The 19,045-nt window shown below is 37.3% G+C and overlaps 1 protein-coding gene across 2 annotated transcripts in view; it reads left to right on the top strand.

The window, feature by feature from the left end:
• The window catches only part of PIAS1 (protein inhibitor of activated STAT 1), a 137,755-nt gene that overhangs the window by 106,734 nt on the left and 11,976 nt on the right, over positions 1-19,045 (top strand). For both annotated transcript variants that reach the window (XM_081113373.1, XM_081113374.1), the window contains exons 8-9: positions 3,873-3,946; positions 17,305-17,465. In XM_081113373.1, the coding sequence (XP_080969499.1) occupies positions 3,873-3,946; positions 17,305-17,465 (235 nt within the window). The remainder of the gene's footprint in view (positions 1-3,872; positions 3,947-17,304; positions 17,466-19,045) is intronic.

Raw genomic sequence — 19,045 nt, 5'->3', positions numbered from 1 at the left:
CTGCTAAAACACTTATATTTTGAATATGGATATCCCAGTTTTGTAGATATACATTTTTATTTCTTTTGGGTAAATATTTAGATCTGGGATTTCTGAGTCATATAAGTGTATGGAAAACAGATTAGCAGTGTCTTATAAAGTTTATATACTATTTTTGCATTCCCACCAATGATATATGAGATTTTTGAGTTGTTTCTAATCCTCACTAGCACTTTGTATTGTCAGACTGCTTTGATTTTAGCCATTCTGGTCAGAGTGTAGTTGGTATCTCATTTGAGTTTTAATTTGCATTTTCCTAATGATTAATGATGTTAAACATCTGTTCATATGTTCATTTGCCATCTTTTAGCTTCTTTGATGATATGTCTATTCAAATCTTTTGTCCATTTCTTTTTATAGTTTGTGCTTTTTAAGTTAATGTTTGTATATGATCCAGGGTAAGGATCATTTCTCCCTATATAGAGATGCAGTTGTTTCAACATTTGTTGAAAAGACTATCTTTTCCTCCATTTAATTAGCCTTAGTCCAATATAGAAAAGATAATACATAGTCACCCAATAGAGCTTATTCCAGGAATAGTAGGTTGATATAACATTCCAAAATCAGTCCCAGAAATGATAAAATAAAATAAAAATCAGCCAGTATAATTCACCTTCTCAACAAACTTAAAAAAGAAAAAGATCATATGATCATCTTAATTAATAGGTGCAGGAAAGGCATTTGGTCAAATTCAGTATCCATTCTAATAAAAATCTCAGCAAAATAGAATGAGAAGGGGATTGTTTCTGTGTAATAAAGGCTATTTATAAAAAGCCTTTAATATCATAGTTAATAGTGAAAAACTTAAATGCTTTACCTCTATCGGAAACAAGGCAAGGATATCTGATCTTAATACTTCAGTTCAGCATTACCCACGAGATTCTAGCAAGCACAATAAGGCAAGAAAAGAGAAGAATTCAGATTAGAAATTAATAAATAACTATTTTCTTTATTTGAAGATGACTTCATTATCTATATAAAAAAAAAATCCTGAAGAATCAACAAAAATTTGCTAGAACTAAATTTAGCAAGGTTGCAGAGTACATGATCGATTTATAAAAATAAATTGTACTTCTACTAGCAGTAAACAATAGGAAATTGAAATTCAAAAAAGAATTTACTGTAACATCCAAAAATATGAAATACTTCAGATACATTGCACAAAATATGTATAAGATTTGTATGCTGAACACTACAAAATGATGCTGAAATTAAAATAAGACCTGAATAGCCCTGGCCAGTATGCCTCAGTTGGTTGGGTGTCAGCCCATGCACTGAAAGTTTGGTGGTTTGATTCCTGGTCAGGGCACATGCCCAGGTTTCAGGATCAATCCTCCATAAGGGGCGGGGCGTGTGGGAGGCAGCCAGTGGGATGTTTCACGTTGCTGTTTCTCTCTCACATTGATGTTTCTCTTCTTTCTTTCCCTCTCCCTTCCTTTCTCTCTACAAATCAATAAGATAAAATAAGACCTGAATAATATATAGATGTGTACCATGTTAGTGGATCAGAGTACTCATTTTATTGGGGAGATGTCAGTTCTCTCCAAAGTGATCTGTAGGTTAAATTTAATCTAGTCAAGATCTTAGTAAAATCTTTAAAAGTATCTTTACATGGAAGGATTGGCTCAGATTGAGTTTATAATGGCAAAGGTGAAAGACAAAGCTTTTTTTTTTTTTTAATTTTAAAATAAAATTGACAACCTGATTCTAAAATAATTTCAGGAAATTATCCCGCCTCTGATAGCAAGTGAACATGCAAATCACATTTTGTTTTAAATAACAATACCTAATATTTATTGAGTATGATGTTAGATTATTTTAAAGCATTTTTATGTATGTTAACTCAATCCTTAAAATAGTGTTATGAGGGATTATTATTATTCATATTTACAAGATGATGAATCAGAGGCACAGAGAGATTGAATGACTTGACTAAGGCTTGAATTCTAAACTAGGCTGGCTTTAGATGTTAGCTTTACCACTACCTCAGGTTGCCTCTCCTGTTTTAGTTTCTTTTCAAATTGCTAAACACTGAACTTTGTTTTACATAAAGCTGATATTATGATCTATACTATTTCTTCATTTAAGTGGAAGTTTAAATAGACAAAATTCAAAGTCAATTAATGTTCCCACTGCTGTGTGTATGGTGGGTGCTGGAGGGATGTTTGGTGAAGGCATACAGAATGGTTGGTGATAACATTAGAACTCCATTTGCATGTTTATTTTGTGACAGTTATTTGCTATCCTTAAAAAGATATTATTTGTTAAATGTACCTTTATAAAAAAGAGTTGACTAAGATTAGGTCTATAATAGGAAAGTCATACTTTTTATAATTTACTAGTACATATGATATTAGCACAAGTGATGTGACAACCATATTTTACACACTAAAACCTAGGGATTTTATGACCTTTCTACTCTGAGGCAGCCTATGAGTTATATAGATTTAAAATTTGAAATTGCCAGGCCATGAAATTACTTTTAGTTTGACATCAGAATTACATCTATAGCTTTTAAAAAACTCTCCATTGGTATCTCTCTTTCCCATTTTGATTCAGTGGGAAATTATAAGTTATAAAGCCCTATAGGTAGTTCTGATGTACGTCTTAGCTGAGATCCAATGATTTATGGAGACAGTTGGATGGAATATCTAAGATTTGGACCATCTAAAAGAAAAAATCCAGTCTTTATGATCACCGTGTTAAATAAAGGCAGGATTCTTAATTCCCATAAATGGTTTTCAGCACACAGATACCTACTCTGAAGTCATTCTTCTTTGTCTGAGTACTTTTCCTCTCCCCTTTTTCTTTACTATATGTTAACTACTTGGACACACTTAGTTATACCACAGCTCTGAAATTCTGTGATTGCCTATGTACACAGCCACTCAATGTGGAACACCTCCTTCTACACAAAGACTTCAAAATTATTGTGGAATAGTTCTAAAGTTATTGGAATGTTACATTGAGGCATGTCTAGTCTCACTTCCCTGTTAAAGTTTAATTGAAGTTCTAAGTTGTGGCTTTTACAAGAAACATATGCATTAGGTTTCCAAGTATTGAAGTCCTTGTTATATTAGACTTAGTAACAGAATAGCCATTAAAAGCAAAATTACTGCCCTGACAGGTGTTGCTCAGTAGTTAGAGCATTGATCCTCGGAATGATGTTTGTAAACAATATTTGTGTTATCTGAGCTTTGGGAAAACTTATAAATGTTAATTTTGTAGTACCTATTAATTTATTTTAAAATAATATTGATCGTAATTTAAAATAAAAAAGTTATAAAATAAAAAGGGCCTGCCACCAGTTGAATATGTCAACCTTTTATAGAATTTCCTTTATATTCTAGCTGCAATGCAGTTTTTGCTCTGTGGATGAGAAATAGGAAACTTACAGGAAATGCAGTCAGTCTATAGATATACTATTGTTTTTCCTTCCTTTGTTCATTGTAGAAATTATAAACCATATACTTTTTATATTTTCATTCAGTTGATTGGAAATTAATTGAACAGATTATTCCTAGTTCCTTCTTAAAAAAGATATGTTTTGTATTGAGAGAGAGGTCAGTATGAGAAAGAAACATCAATCGGTTGCCTCCTGTATGCATCCCGACTGGGGATCAAACCTGGAACCCTGGGTGTATGTGCCCTGACCAAGAGTCCAACCTTTCAGTGCAAGGGACAGTGCTCAATCAACTGAGCCACAAAGGCCAGGGCTAGTTGCTTTTTTTTTTTTTTAAAGGTTCCTCATTTTAAGTTCTTTTTCTTATATTGCATTAATGATGTATCTTTCATAAACTTGTTGTGTTTGTTTTCTCTTCAATGAATGCCAGTTAAAGAGAAATTGACTGCGGATCCAGACAGTGAAATAGCTACAACCAGCCTAAGGGTTTCTCTACTATGTCCAGTAAGTGTTAACTAATATTTGTTTTACATAAGATTTAACATACATATTCTCTTTTATTACGTATCTTCAGTATTTGAGAAATTTTGTTTACTTTTGAAACGTGCCTACCTTTGTTACAATTTATGAAGGTGGAAAGACATTATTATTATATGGGATTTGGAATCTAAACAAATTTATAGGTCTATAAAAATTTTCTACTCTTAGTAAAACATTTAGATATCGATTGTGATTAATAATTGTCTCATCAACAAACGACAAGTGCTGGCAAGGATATGGAGAAAAAGGAACCCTCGTGTGCTCCTGGTGGGAATGCAGACTGGTGCAGCCACTGTGGAAGACAGTATGGAGTTTCCTCAAAAAGTTAAAAATGGAACTCCCGTTTGACCCAGTAATCCCACTTCTAGGAATATATCCCAAGAAACCAGAAACACCAATCAGAAAGGATATATGCACCCCTATGTTCATAGCAGCACAATTTACAATAGCTAAGATTTAAAAACAACCTACTAGTAAGTGCCCATCAGCAGATGAGTAGACTAAAAAACTGTGGTACATCTACACAATGGAATATTACGCTGCTATAAAAAGGAAGGAACTTTTACCATTTGCAACAGCATTAATGGAACTGGAGAGCTAAGCAAAATAAGCCACTCAGAGAAAGATAAATATCACATGATCTCACTCATATGTGGGAATATAATAATCAACATAATTTGATGAATAAGAGTAGATCCAGAGACAGATGGCAGGGGAGGTGGGGTGGTTAGAGAGCAACCAAAGGACTTGTATGCATGCATATTACCATAACCAGTGGACACAGACACTGGGGCAGTGGGGGCTTGCCTGGGGTGGGAATGGCTGGAAGGGGGGCCGGTCAAGTGGGGGAAAAAGGAGACATATGTAAAACTTTAGACAATAAATAAATAAATAAATAATAATTTAAAAAAAAACAAAGGTGTGTTAAAAAGAAAAAGGAAGGATATGTCTTAAATATTCCATAGGATTTAACACGTGTAAAGCACATAGTTCTTTATTATTATTTATATTATCATGATGCTGAAAACATGGCCAGATGGTCAGCTTTAAAAACTTAAAAAATAATAATTGTCTCTAAGACTCAAGTGTAAAATCTCCAAATAAGAATGTTTATCTCAGTATATTTATAGAATTTTATTTTTAAAAATAGTATCGTATCCTTCCTTTTGAAGAAAATCTGGCCTGAGTTACCAATTTAACCATTTTGCCAACAGTGACTGCATTATAAGAATCTACCACTTAAAAAACTATTTTATTTAGCTTGAATGATTGAATTAATTATGCATATAAAATAACCTTGATATATTTTAAACCAGAAAATGAGGTCAGAATCAGTCATTTGTACAAAATAGATATAAGCCCCAAGACATATCAAATAATTAAACTTGTGAAACAGTTTCCCAAAAAATGTGTGTTAAGGTTTATTTGTAACTTCTTTGGTATGATGAATATGTGTTTTATACAAAAATATGTGAACAGCTAAGAGTAAATTACTTTGACATTTTTATTATTTTTTGTTGTATAATTATAATCAAATTAATTATATATAAATTGGGGAGAGAGTATAAAGAGGACACAGCTGATCCTGATTTGCCTGGATTGTTCAGGCAGGCCTGATATGGAAAGTTTTTAACATTGAAATTCTACTAATCTAAGATGAAGAAACAAAGAATTTAAATAGAAATTAAATGCTATTTGTTCTATATCTTAGTCTTTATAAAAACTCAGATACAATATGAAAATTCAGTAGCTCGGGAGTTAGTTTATAATACTGTACTGTACATAGATCTTTTAAAAAACTTTTTTTATTAAACTTTTATAAATTATAGAATATAGCTAAATTGATAAAAACCACCAAAATCCTATCATTTGTATATATCCTTCTATCTTTTTATTCCTTACTATAGCTATTGTTTAGGGAAAATATTTTGATTCCAGGCTGTTTATGTTATTACTAGAGGCCAAGGCCTGGTGCATGGATTCGTGCACCAGTGGGATCCCTCGGCCTGGCCTGCGCCCTCTTGCAATCCGGGACCCCTCAGGGATGTTGGAGAGCCAGTTTCGGCCTGATCCCCGCAGTCCAGGCTGAGGGACCCCACCTGTGCACAAATCCGTGCACTGGGCCTCTAATATAAGACCTTTGGTTAAACTCTTCTCACCTTCCCCCCTCCTCCCTTCCCTCTGAGATTCATCAGTCTGTTACATGTTTCCATGCCTGTGGTTTCTGCTCCTGCATTGAGCGTCTGCCCCCTAGTGGTCAGTGTGCATCATAGCTACTGGCCAGTCAGCGGTTGTTTAGGCTTTTATATATATAGATTACAAATACTTTGCCAAATATATGATGCAATCATTGATCAAAACTGAGGGAAAAATAGCAACACAACAATAGTAGATTTTGATACCTGACTTTCAGTTATAGATATACAGACGGTCCTCGGGTTACATTGGACTTGATGTATGTTGTTTCATGGTTACATTTTGTGGTTACGTCGCCATCTTCCATTTATTTAAAAAAAAAAAGTTCCGTCATTTTGACGTATGTACATATGCGCTTTATGTTTTATTTTGTTTACTTACCACAAGAAAAGGTCAGGAATTGTTATCTTTCTTTTAAATTTTTTTTACTGGTTCACTTGATTACTGCTGTGTATGTGCTCCATGTGAATGACGTGGGTGCTTATGTAGGTGGGTTCCGACTTACGGCCAAAATCAAGTTACATCGCGCCATAGGAACAGATCTCCGACGTAACCCAAGAACCTACTGTAACTAGAGAGTAGGTCATTAAGGAAACAGAGGACTTAAAAATACACTATATATCAGCCCTAGCCGGTGGACTGGAGAGTCCCAGGTTTGATTCTAGTTAAGGGCATATACCTTGGTTGCAAGCTCGATCCCCCGGCCCTGGTTGGGCCCTACAGGAGGCAACCAATCCATGTGTCTCTCTCACATGATGTTTCTCTCTTTGTCTCTCCCCCTCCCGTCCACTATCTCTAAAATTCAGTGGGAAAATATCCTTGGGTAAGGATTAACAAACAAACACTACATATCAATTGGACCTAAAAACACATACATTCTATTCTACCCAACAACAGCAGATTACATTTTTCTCATCTGTATCTGGAACATTCTCTAAGATAGAACACATGTTCGGCCACAAAACAACTCTTAACCAATCCTATCTAATAATAGACAAATAGGGTAATTAACCGTACCTCCACTACACTTCCCATTGGCTAATCATGGTGATATGCAAATTAACTGCCAACCAAGATGGCGGCCAGCAGCCACACAGCTGAAGCGAACGTGAGGCTTGCTTGCTCCAGTGATGGAGGAAGCCAAGGTTCCCCGCCTGCCACGGCCCGGCTCTGAGCTGAAGCAACAGCTCCAAAAGCAACAATGTTTCAATTATAGAAGCTAAACCCCAGATACCTGCTTTCAGCCAGCCGGGGCCTCAGAGCTGGAGCAAGCAGGACAGCAACAGTGTTTCAATTATAGAAGCCAAACAAACCCCAGATACCTGCTTTCAGCCAGCCGCCACCTCGGAGCTGGAGCCGGCTCTCAGCTCCAGTGACAGCTATAGAAGGTAAATAAATCCCAGAATAAAGATAAAAAGAAAAAAAGGAGAGGCTGGGAGCTTCAGTCGCAGGCTAGCCTGAAAACGGCCCTCAGCCCCTCACCCAGACTGGCCAGGCACCCCAGTGAGGACCCCCACCCTGAAGGGGGTGTGAACAGCTGCAAACAGCCATCAGCCCCTCATCCAGGCTGGCCAGGCACCCCAGTGGGGACCCCAACCCTGAAGGGAGTGTGACCAGCTGCAAACAGCCATTAGCCCCTCACCCAGGCTGGCCAGGCACCCAAGCGGGACCCCCACCCTGATCCGGGACACCCTTCATGGCAAACCAGCTGGCCCCCACCCGTGCACCAGGCCTCTATTCTATATAGTTAAAGGGTAATATGCAAACTGACCCTAACAGCAGAAAGACTGGGAATGACTGGTCACTATGACACACACTGACCACCAGGGGGCAGACGCTCAATGCAGGAGCTGCCCTCTGGTGGTCAGTGTGCTCTCACAGGGGGGAGCTCTGCTCAGCCACAAGCCAGGCTGATGGCTGCCATTACAGCAGTGGTGGTGGGAGCCTCTCCCACCTCCTCAGCCGCGCTAAGGATGTCCAACTGCAGCTTAGGTCTGCTCCCTGCTGACAAGTGGACATCCCCCGAGGGCTGCCGGGCTGCCAGAGGGATGTCTGATTGCCATCTTAGGTCCAATCCCCCCAGGGAGCAAGCCTAACCCAGCAAGTGGTCACCCCCGAGGGGTCCCAAACTGTGAGAGGGCACAGGCCTGGCTGAGGGACCCCCTCCCCCCAAGTGCACAAATTTTTGTGCACCAGGCCTCTAGTTTAGAAATAAAATCATACAAAGTATCTTCTCTGAAGACAGAGAGGGATGAAGTTAAAAATCAGTAGCAGAAAGTAAACATTCTTTTTTGATGTTTTTATTTATTTCAGGGTGAGGGAGATAAAAACATCAATGATGAGAATCATGACTCCTGGTTCATGGATTGATCTCAACCACTGAGCCACACCAGCTGGGCTAAACAATCGATGGGTTAAAGAAGAAATTCCACATGGGAATGTAGAAAATATTTGGAGAACAAATTAAAACAAAACCCAATATACCAAAACTTATGGGATACAACAAAAGCAGTAGGAGGAGGGAAGTTTATAGTACTAAATGCTTACATTAAAAAAGAAGAGAGTTCTCAAATCAACACTCGAACTTACCTCAAGAAACTAGAAAAATGGTCCTGCTTGTGTGGCTCTGGTTGAGCATTGGCCTGTGAACCAGGAGGTCACAGTTTGATTCCCAGTCATGACACATCTGGGTTGTGAGCTCAATCCCCAGTGGGAGTTGTGCAAGAGGCAGCCAGTGATCATTGATCATTGATGTTTCATTTCTCTTTTCTTCTCCCTTCCTCTCTGAAGTCAATAAAAATATATTTTTTAAAAACTAGAAAAATAAAAATAAAATAAACTCAACGTCAGCCGAAGGACGGAAATAACAGATTAGAGCAAAGATTAAGAGAATAGAAAAAAATTAATAAGACCAAAATGTTTGTTTTTTTTTAAAGATTGGCAAAAGCTAGACTTAAGAAAAAAAGAGGACGCCCTGACTAGTTTGGCTCAGTGGATGGAGCATTGGCCTGCGGACTGAAGGGTCCCAGGTTCGATTCCGGTCAAGGGCATGTACCTTGGTTGCGGGCACATTCCCAGTGGGGGGTGTGCAGGAGGCAGCTGATCGATGTTTTTCTCTCATCGATGTTTCTAACTCTCTATCCCTCTCCCTTCTCTGTAAAAAAAAATCAATAAAATATATTTTTAAAAAAGAAAAGAAAAAAAGAGGAAAGACTCAAGTAGCTGAAATTAGAAACAGAAATAAGGATTTTAAGAGACTACTTATGAACAATTGTATGCTAACAAATTGGATAACTTTCTACAAACATATAACCCACTAAGATTGAGTCATGAAGAAATAAGAAATCTGAACAAATCTTTTCTAAATTAGGGATCAAAAACCTCCCAACAAAGAAAAGCCCAAGACCCCATGGCTTCACTGCAGAATCATACTAACAATTTAAAGGAGAATTAATACCAGTTTTTTCCCATTGTTTCAAAGAATTGAAGAGGAAGGAATACTCCTAAACTCACTTTATGAGGCCAGTATTACCTGATCCCCAAATCAGACAAAAACAAGCCAGGGGGGGAAAAACTGCATACCAACATCCCTGATGAATATTGATGCAAAAAACCCCTAACAAAATACTAGCAAACTGAATTCACCAGCACATTAAAAGTATTATACACGGTGACCAAGTGGGATTTATGGCTGGAACATAACAAAAATTAATGTCATATACTACATTAACAAAATGAAGGACAAAGCACATATGATCATCTCAATTGATGTAGAAAAAACATTTGACAAAAATTCAGCATTTTTCCCGTGCTCAACAAACTAGACTAGAAGGAAGCTTCCTGAACATAATAGCCATATACTAGTATGCAAAGCCCACAGTGAACATCATAGTCAATGTGGAAAGACCGAAATCTCTTCCTCTAGAGCAGTGGTTCTCAACCTTGGCTGCACGTTAGAATCACCTGGGAATCTTTTTAAAATCCTGATTTCTGGGCTTCATCCTCCGGAAATTCTGTTTCTTTGTTACTAATGTAGTGGCCTCACCCCATAAGAAAGAAACTGAATTTCCGGAGGATGAAGCCCAGAAATCAGGATTTTAAAAAGATTCCCAGGTGATTCTAATGTGCAACCAAGGTTGAGAACCACTGCTTTAGAGCCGTGGTTGGCAAACCGCAGCTCACGAGCCACATGCGGCTCTTTGGCCCCTTGAGTGTGGCTCTTCCACAAAATACCACATGGGGGGCACGCACGTACAGTATGATTGAAACTTCGTGGCCCATGCGCAAAATCGGTATTTTGTGGAAGAGCCACACTCAAGGGGCCAAAGAAATACACATGGGGGGCGCGCACATAACAGTGCGATTGAAACTTCGTGGCCCATGCACAAAAGTCGGTATTTTGTGGAAGAGCCACACTCAAGGGGCCAAAGAAATACACATGGGGGGCGCGCATGTAACAGTGCGATTGAAACTTTGTGGCCCATGCGCAAAAGTCGGTATTTTGTGGAAGAGCCACACTCAAGGGGCCAAAGAGCTGCATGTGGCTCGCGAGCCGTGGTTTGCTGAGCCGCAGTTTGCCAACCACTGCTCTAGAGGATTAAGGCAAGGATACCCACTCTCACCACTATCATTTATCATAGTACAAGTTATAGTCAGAACAATAAGACAAGGAAAGGATTAAGACATACAAATTAGCCCTGACTGGTTTGGCTCAGTGGATAGAGTGTCGGCCTGTGGACTGAAGGGTCCCAGGTTCAATTCTGGTCAGGGGCATGTACCTTGATTGCAGGCACATCCCCAGTGGGAGATGTGCAGGAGGCAGCTGATCAATGTTTCTCTCTCATCGATGTTTCTAACTTTCTATCCCTCTCCCTTCCTCTCTGTAAAAAATCAATAAAATATATTTTTTTTAAAAAGACATACAAATTAGAAAGGAAGAAATAAAGTGATCTGTCACAGATGACATGATTTTTTTATTATAGAAAGCCCTAAATATGCGAGAAAAATTGTTGGAACCAATAAACAAATTTAGAAAAGTTGTTAGTTACAAACCAACAGTCAAAAATTTGTTACATTTCTATACAATAACAATGACCAATCTGAAAAGGAAATTCAGAAAACAATCCCATTTATCATAGCATCAAAAAAGATTATTTAGGAATAAACTTAGCCAAGGAGATGAAAGACTTATAACATTGAAAACTACAAAGCATTACTAAACAAATTCAAATAAATGGAAAGACATCCTATATCATTGGTTTGAAGGACTTATTGTTTAAATGTCCATACTGGTCAAAGTGATCTACAGATTCAGTGCAATTTCTATCAAAATCCCATGGCATTTTTTGCAAAAATGGGGGTGGGTGGGAGGAATTCTGTAATTTCTATGGAATCTCAAAGGACTCTAAATAGCTAGAACAATCTTTTTAAGATAAAGTTACTTTTTTAATATATTTTTATTGATTTCAGAGAGGAAGGGAAAGGGAGAGAGAGAAACATCAATGATGAGAATCACTGATCAGCTGCCTTTTGCATGCCCCCCACTGGGGATTGAGCCCACAACCTGGGCATGTGCCCTTGACCGGAATCAAACCAGGACCCTTCAGTCCACAGGCCAACAACACTCTATCCATTGAGCCAAACCGTCTAGGGCAGCCGTGGGCAAACTACGGCGCGCAGGCCGGATCTGGCCCGTTTGAAATGAATAAAACTAAAAAAAAGGAGAGACCGTACCCTTTTATGTAATGATGTTTACTTTGAATTTATATTAGTTCACACAAACACTCCATCCATGCTTTTGTTCCGGCCCTCCGGTCCAGTTTAAGAACCCATTGTGGCCCTCGAGTCAAAAAGTTTGCCCATCCCTGGTCTAGGGCACCAAAACAATCTTTTAATGAGAACAAAGTTTGGGGTCTTATACTCCCTGATTTCAAAGCAGCAGCACTTAAGATGGTGTGGTACTGACATAAAGATAGATAATGTAGACCATTGGAACAAAATACAGAGTCTAGAAACAAACTCTTGCATTTATGTACAAACAACTGAACAAGGGTACCAGGACTATACAGCGAGGAAAAGTTCGTCTATATAATAAATGGTGTTAGGAAAACTGTGTTCACATGCAAAGTAATGAATTTGAACCCTTAATTTGCAATATATACAAAAATTAATGAATGGATTACAGACCTACAATGTAAGACATTAAACAAACTCCTAGAAGAAAACATAGGGGTAAAGCTTCAATTGAATTTAGCAATGATAACTTGGCTATGACACCAAAGCACAGGCAACAAAAGCAAAAATAGACAAATAGGACTACACCAAACTTAACAATTTTCTGCATGTCAAAGGAAATAACTGAAAGAAGTCTTGTTTTTCTGTATTATCATTTTAAAAGTGTTTCCAGTTGTACCTTAGCCGGTTTTGCTCAGTGGTTAGAGTGTTGGCCTGCTGAACAAAGAGTCTGGGGTTAGGCATGTACCTTGGTTGCAGGCTCCTCCTCAGCCCAGACCCTGGTCAGGGCACATGCAGGAGGCAACCAATCGAAGTGTTTCTCTCACATTGATGTTTCTGTCTTTTCCTTCTTTCTTCCACTCTCCCTAAAAATCAATGGAAAAATATCCTCAGGGGAGGATTAACATACATACATACATACATAAATGTGTTTACAGTTGTGCTAATATATATGACATCATTTAACATGTAGATGAAGCATTTATTCATATAAATAAACACTACAGTATAAATCTTGACATTTTTATTTATAGGACTAGTTTTGAATTTTATAAATCAGATGATCTTTGCTCTATTATTAGAAAATGTTAATCACATTTTGCTCCTTGAACCTATTTAGTGGGCCAGCTTTTAATTTTTCTTTCCATATTCCCCAGCTCCTCCATTTTTAGTTTCAACAATTTTTACCAGTTCATTTTAAATTGACACCTGCTTTCAAAATTCAGGTTATAGAAAAAACTATATGTAAAGCATAATTATAATAATTTTATGGATTTCTATATGGCTAAGGGGACAATCCCTTTACAATTATTCTGATATGGAAAGGCAGTATGTTTTAGATATGTTTTTATCCTAAAAAGTAAAGCTTAGTAATTACAACTCATCTATATATCAAATTTATAGAATAATAAAAGAGATTTGTTCCCTTTGAAATATGTAAATATGATATCTGACAGTGCATTTGAATTGTCCTTGTTGTGATATACACAGCTCAAAATAAATGAGTTTCTGTTTATGTGCTATTTAGCTAAAGGCAATGAAAATAATTGAAAATGTTTTTGTTCTTTGGGAATTTTTTCATTCTGATTTATTAAAAATAGAGCTGGAAAAATGTTTGAGAGCTTGCTTTGTGAGATACTCCTCAGACCTATAAATGCAAATACAGTGACTTGCCATTGATAGAAGAAATATAAATAAGCCCCTTGGAAATTTATTTATGAAATATTTATGATGATGAAGGAAAAGTTGTGAAATTATTCTTTTTATGAGTAAAATACATATTTTATTGGCTTTTTAGGCTCCTTTTGATATAAATTGGTTTAAACATACTTAGCTTGGGTATTTTCTCTTGCACCTTCATCAGTTAGTTACTAATGTAGCACGATCATGTTATAATAAGATTAGTGGCATTAGAAAATTCACTTGGGAGTTGTTTTCTAAGTGTTTATTTGCAAATGATGCAGCTATCCACCACAGCCTATAAAGCAGCGATTCTCAACCTGTGGGTCGCGACCCCTTTGGCGGTCAAATGTCCCTTTCACAGGGGTCACCTAAGACCATCCTGCATATCAGATATTTACATTACGATTCATAACAGTAGCAACATTACAGTTATGAAGTAGCAACGAAAATAATTTTATGGTTGGGTCACAACATGAGGAACTGTATTTAAAGGGCCAGCAGGTTGAGAACCACTGCTATAAAGGGAAAGGGGGAATTTGTAATTAGAAGATGAAGATATTCAAACCTCAGTTTCTGTCTGATACCAGGTTAAAGAAATCAGTATCCATTTGTAGATAAGTGTGGAATTTAGTGATTGTTTTTAAAAATCAGGAACATGAAGAGGATTAGCAAACTTGTGATTCTTTAAAGCAAGGCATTTGTGTGACAGCTAATAAACAAGACATTTGAAAGTGAACTTTTCCTTTCCTGTACCTATTTATAAATGTTCTTCCTGTGCTGTTCATGTAGCAGTGTTCCTTCAAAACTCTGTAGGGTAAACTTGTCAGTGTGGCTGCTCTCTGATCAAAAAGATGAACTAATAGCTGGGGATTATAGGAATGAAGGTATGTGAGATGAAGACCTTATCATCTTACCCATTGTCTTCATAAACTACCAGAAGTAGCCTACTAGTTAGGCAGTATATGAACTTGTTTACTGTTATTGTATTTATCTAGGATTCTTAGTCTCTGATTTTTCTTCCTATTATTAAGACAGTAACAAAAATACTCAGTAGGAATTTCCACTTCATGGGTGAGTTAAGGTCTGCTTTAGGATGTAAAAAATTTAGCTCCACCAACCAGATTGTTATTTGGAAATTGTCCCTGAACTAATGAAACATCTTGGCTCATGAATAGATGCTTTTTCTTTTATTAGTGCTAGTTTGTTCTTTTTGCTTTTTAATAAGTGCTTATGTAAATCAGAGCATAAATATTGAATAGAATTATAGAAAGGGAGTAATGAACTTGTTAATACTGTATGAGCACAGAATAGAAGAAGAAGCAAATATGTTCCTGTACTTCAGTAATGGGTGACATATTCTGAGTACTTAACCATGTTTCAGGAACTGTGCAATAAACAATTTAAACCCCAGAATCTTATAATATAGGTGCTGTTTTTATCCCTATTTTACAAAACAGGCTCAGAGAGACTCAGTAACATCCAGGATTCACAAATAAGTAGTGAGGCCAGGAGTCAAACCTAGGTCCCTAACTCCAGACTCCTACTCGGGGCTGCCTCGGGAGTGCTGCATATAGCCTGCGCACACTGCATGAATGGTGCCTCCTAAGACTCCCCACTTGCACAGCTGAACCAGACCACCTTCCTGCTGTATAGCAGGCACATTTCCAAGTGCCAAGGATAAGGAGATTAAGCCAATGTGCTTCTAGTACAGCCGTGGGCAAACTACGGCCTGCAGGCCGGATTCGCCCGTTTGAAATGAATAAAACTAAAAAAAAAATAAAGACCGTACCCTTTTATGTAATGATGTTTACTTTGAATTTATATTAGTTCACACAAACTCCATCCATGCTTTTGTTCCGGCCCTCCGATCCAGTTTAAGAACCCATTGTGGCCCTCGAGTCAAAAAGTTTGCCCACCCCTGTTAGTAGAAGGGGACACACACATAATGAATAGTATGATCATATGCAGGGTAGAGTTGGAAGCAAAGACAAGAGAGCTATCAGTTTTCTCTGGGTCCCTCCTGTTCATACTTCTCATACTATAAACTGGCATTACTTCCTTCTCATAAGTTTATAGCACATCTGTGTCCTTTTTTTATTCTTCATCACTACATCCTGTTGAAGTTAGGAGGAAACGGTGTTACTTTAGAGATAGAAAAAGAAGCCCAGAAAGGGTAGGGCCTTTCCTAGAGGCACAGTAAATCATTGGTACCAGAAAAATAATTTAGGGCCCCAAATGACAGTAAATTTCCTTAGTAGACTAGGAAATTGCACATTTCCCTGAAATTATTCTAAGCCAAGAATCTTTTCCTCCTTTTTTCCCTCATTTAATTCATGATCTTTTCCAAGCTTTTATATTTTCTAAGGTTGCAAATGTGTAGAAAATCTTTTTCTGGTGTTCAGGAAATAACGTGATTATTGAAAATAGATAATTTCTATACTGAAGGCATACCTCAGAGATACTGTGTGTTCAGTTCTAAACCACCACAGTATAGCGAGTCGTAATCTATTTCCAGTGGAGGGTCTTGTCATCAATTTGTGAAAAAAACGCACATCTGTGAAACACTATAAAGCAAGGCGCACTAAAATGAGGTATGCCCAGATATGGCAGTGTAGCTTCTGTGGACCCCACAATGGAAATGCAGTGCACTGTACAGGGTGTTCTTCAGGGAAAGGGCGTGGTGATAGGCAGCTCCCTGTGGGAAGATCCATGGATGGCTTCTCTGCCTTAGGCCACAGCTAACAGCTCAGGGACCAGATGAAGCAGATTTTATTGTACATAGGACAGACTCAGCGTGTGTCAGCTTAAGCAACATTTGCAGGGCAGGAAGATAAAGTCTCATAACATGCTGGAGGTGCTAGAAATCCAGGGGTGTTTGCTGAATTGCTTGTGATGGTGCCCAGTGAGGACGGGCATACAGAGTGCGCACACACTTGCCTTCCTTCTCAGAGTAGTCATTTGGCAATTAAGTCAAACATTGTGGGGAATGTTTGTCATTCATTTCATTTTGACCTGGGTACTACTCTCATTCAGGTGTCAGGTTGATAGTAATATCATTGTATCTGTATACTGCAATATTTAATAAGACATTCTTTTTTCCTTTCCCAAATTGCTAGTAAAAATGGTTCTAATTGTTTTGGATCAGGGATTATTTTAAGAATTTAGTGGAAGCACTCTCTCCGGGAAAATGCACATACTTTAAAATTTTTACATATTTATTTTATTGATTGATTTCAGAGAGGGAGAGAGAGAAACATCCATGTTGAGAGAGGATCATCAGTGGACTGCCTCCTGCAGGCCACCTACTCAGCATTGAGGCCACAACCTGGGGATTTGAACCATGACCTCCTGGTTCATAGGTCAACACTCAACCACTGAGCCACGCAGACCAGGCCAAAATTTTACATATTTCAAGGAGTTCATGTCCCTTCCTCCCCGCAAAAGCCTATCTGTGAGCTGTAGAGTGAGGGTAAATAACCTTTGCTGTAGACTTTCCATAGCCACTGTGTTTAATATCTAAAGAAATTCTGTAATTTTTTATAGTTGTTTTACAGAAAATGTATTTAATGTTCTTCCATATTGACGAAAAGTAAACACAGAATGCTTTAAATCAGAACACATATATACATTGTGCATCGGGAAATATATATCAAAACTTAAATTTTGAATAATAGTTGTCTAATATTTACTTTTGTCTCCCTCTTTTAAAGCTTGGTAAAATGCGGCTGACAATTCCATGTCGGGCCCTTACCTGTTCTCATCTGCAGTGTTTTGATGCAACTCTTTATATTCAAATGAATGAGAAAAAGCCAACCTGGGTTTGTCCTGTCTGTGATAAAAAGGCTCCGTATGAGCACCTTATTATTGATGGGTATGTCACTTTAAAGTTTTTCCTTGTAATGGCATTATCTGGGTTTGTTATTATCAGGTCAGGTTTTCTGAGTTACATATTTTTAGGATTTTTATGATTCTACAAATAATATTTTTCAAACCAAATAATATTATGAACATTTTCTCTTTTTAACTTGATGTCCTCATTTGGAAAATGCATGCTTTACTGTCAGTGCCTCCTGACTTTACCATTTAAGCACCAATAGTTCCAAGCAGGGTTATGCTTACACCTTTTCCTAACATGAATCCATCTATCCCTAGACATGCAGACCATGTTAGAGAGAAAATAAGAGAATTGTGAAACTGGCTAACGTAAGCTTACCAGAAACTGGGCTTTTTAGAAGTTAGCCTGTTTTTGGAGATTTTCTCATGCCTGTCCCTGCTGTAAGGGCTCCTAAACCAATCCACATACTGAATGAGTAGCAGCTTACTTTGTTTTTTTTTTATTTTCTCTGAAATACTTGTGTTTGTCTTTCTTCTCCACCTATAGCATCATGACTATCTATATTTTTAACACTCATGTTTTATCTACCCTACCAAACATCTTGGAATGTTCCGCTAAATTTTCCCCTATTCTCTAGCTTCCCCCCCACCCTCCCCCATTTTGCCACTGAACAAAAAGAAACTGAAAAAAAGAATCTTCTTGATATTTCCTGTACTCTCTAACAAAACACTCAAGGCAGCTTATCTGTAGTATTTGAGAAAACATAGGAGTCTGAAGGTGTAACATGAGAAATGGAATACATTTAGCAATGCAAGGGTATCCCAGAGCTTGAAAGATGTTAGACCAGTCAATAGGGGGAAAGTAAACATGTAATTTAATGTTTTATGTTTAATTTTTCATAGATAACAATGATCACTAATAAATCTCAATTGAATAATAATATTTTACCAATTGTATATTACATTGCTTTAGATCTCCCATCAATTGAGATTTCTTTGTTATTCTAAAAGTCATGTATGCATACATATATATATACACCCATACACTTAATGAAGAATTAAAAAAGATAGGAAAATTAAAAAGCTTTTGTAGTGTGTTATTTTCACAATTGTGACTGCACAGTATTAATATTTTTATCCGATTTCATTTAACATTATAACCTAAGAATTTGACCATTAGTTTTACACATTTTTGCAAGTCTCATTTTTTAATATCTCCATATTTATCAGGAGGCTTAACATTCAATACATGTCTTGTATTTATTGCTTCAGTTAATCAAACAAGATATGCTTACTAGAGGCAATTTGGACTATGTAAAAAAGGTATGAAGAAATATACAGTGTCACACTCAGAGATAAGTGCTATTTCTGTACCATGTACACACAGAATTTTATTTAAGTGTAAGGTTTTCTTTTCTTGGCCTCTTCCTACTTTCTGTGAACATTTTCCCATACTAACAAATGTTTAGAAATCTCTTTTTTCATGGTTACGTAATGTTTCCTTGCATAAAGGTACCATAAGATAAATAACTACTTTCTATTTAGCTCTAGATTTTGAGAACAAGTATAACTTATCTGGTCCATTTTCTTCTTTCTCATTTATACTTGTACAAAGCA

Source organism: Myotis nattereri (genome assembly GCF_964212035.1).
Source record: "Myotis nattereri genome assembly, chromosome: 1".
NCBI lineage: Eukaryota > Metazoa > Chordata > Mammalia > Chiroptera > Vespertilionidae > Myotis > Myotis nattereri.
The sequence above is the reverse complement of the archived record's forward strand: the minus strand, read 5'-3'. Positions and strand labels throughout refer to the sequence as shown.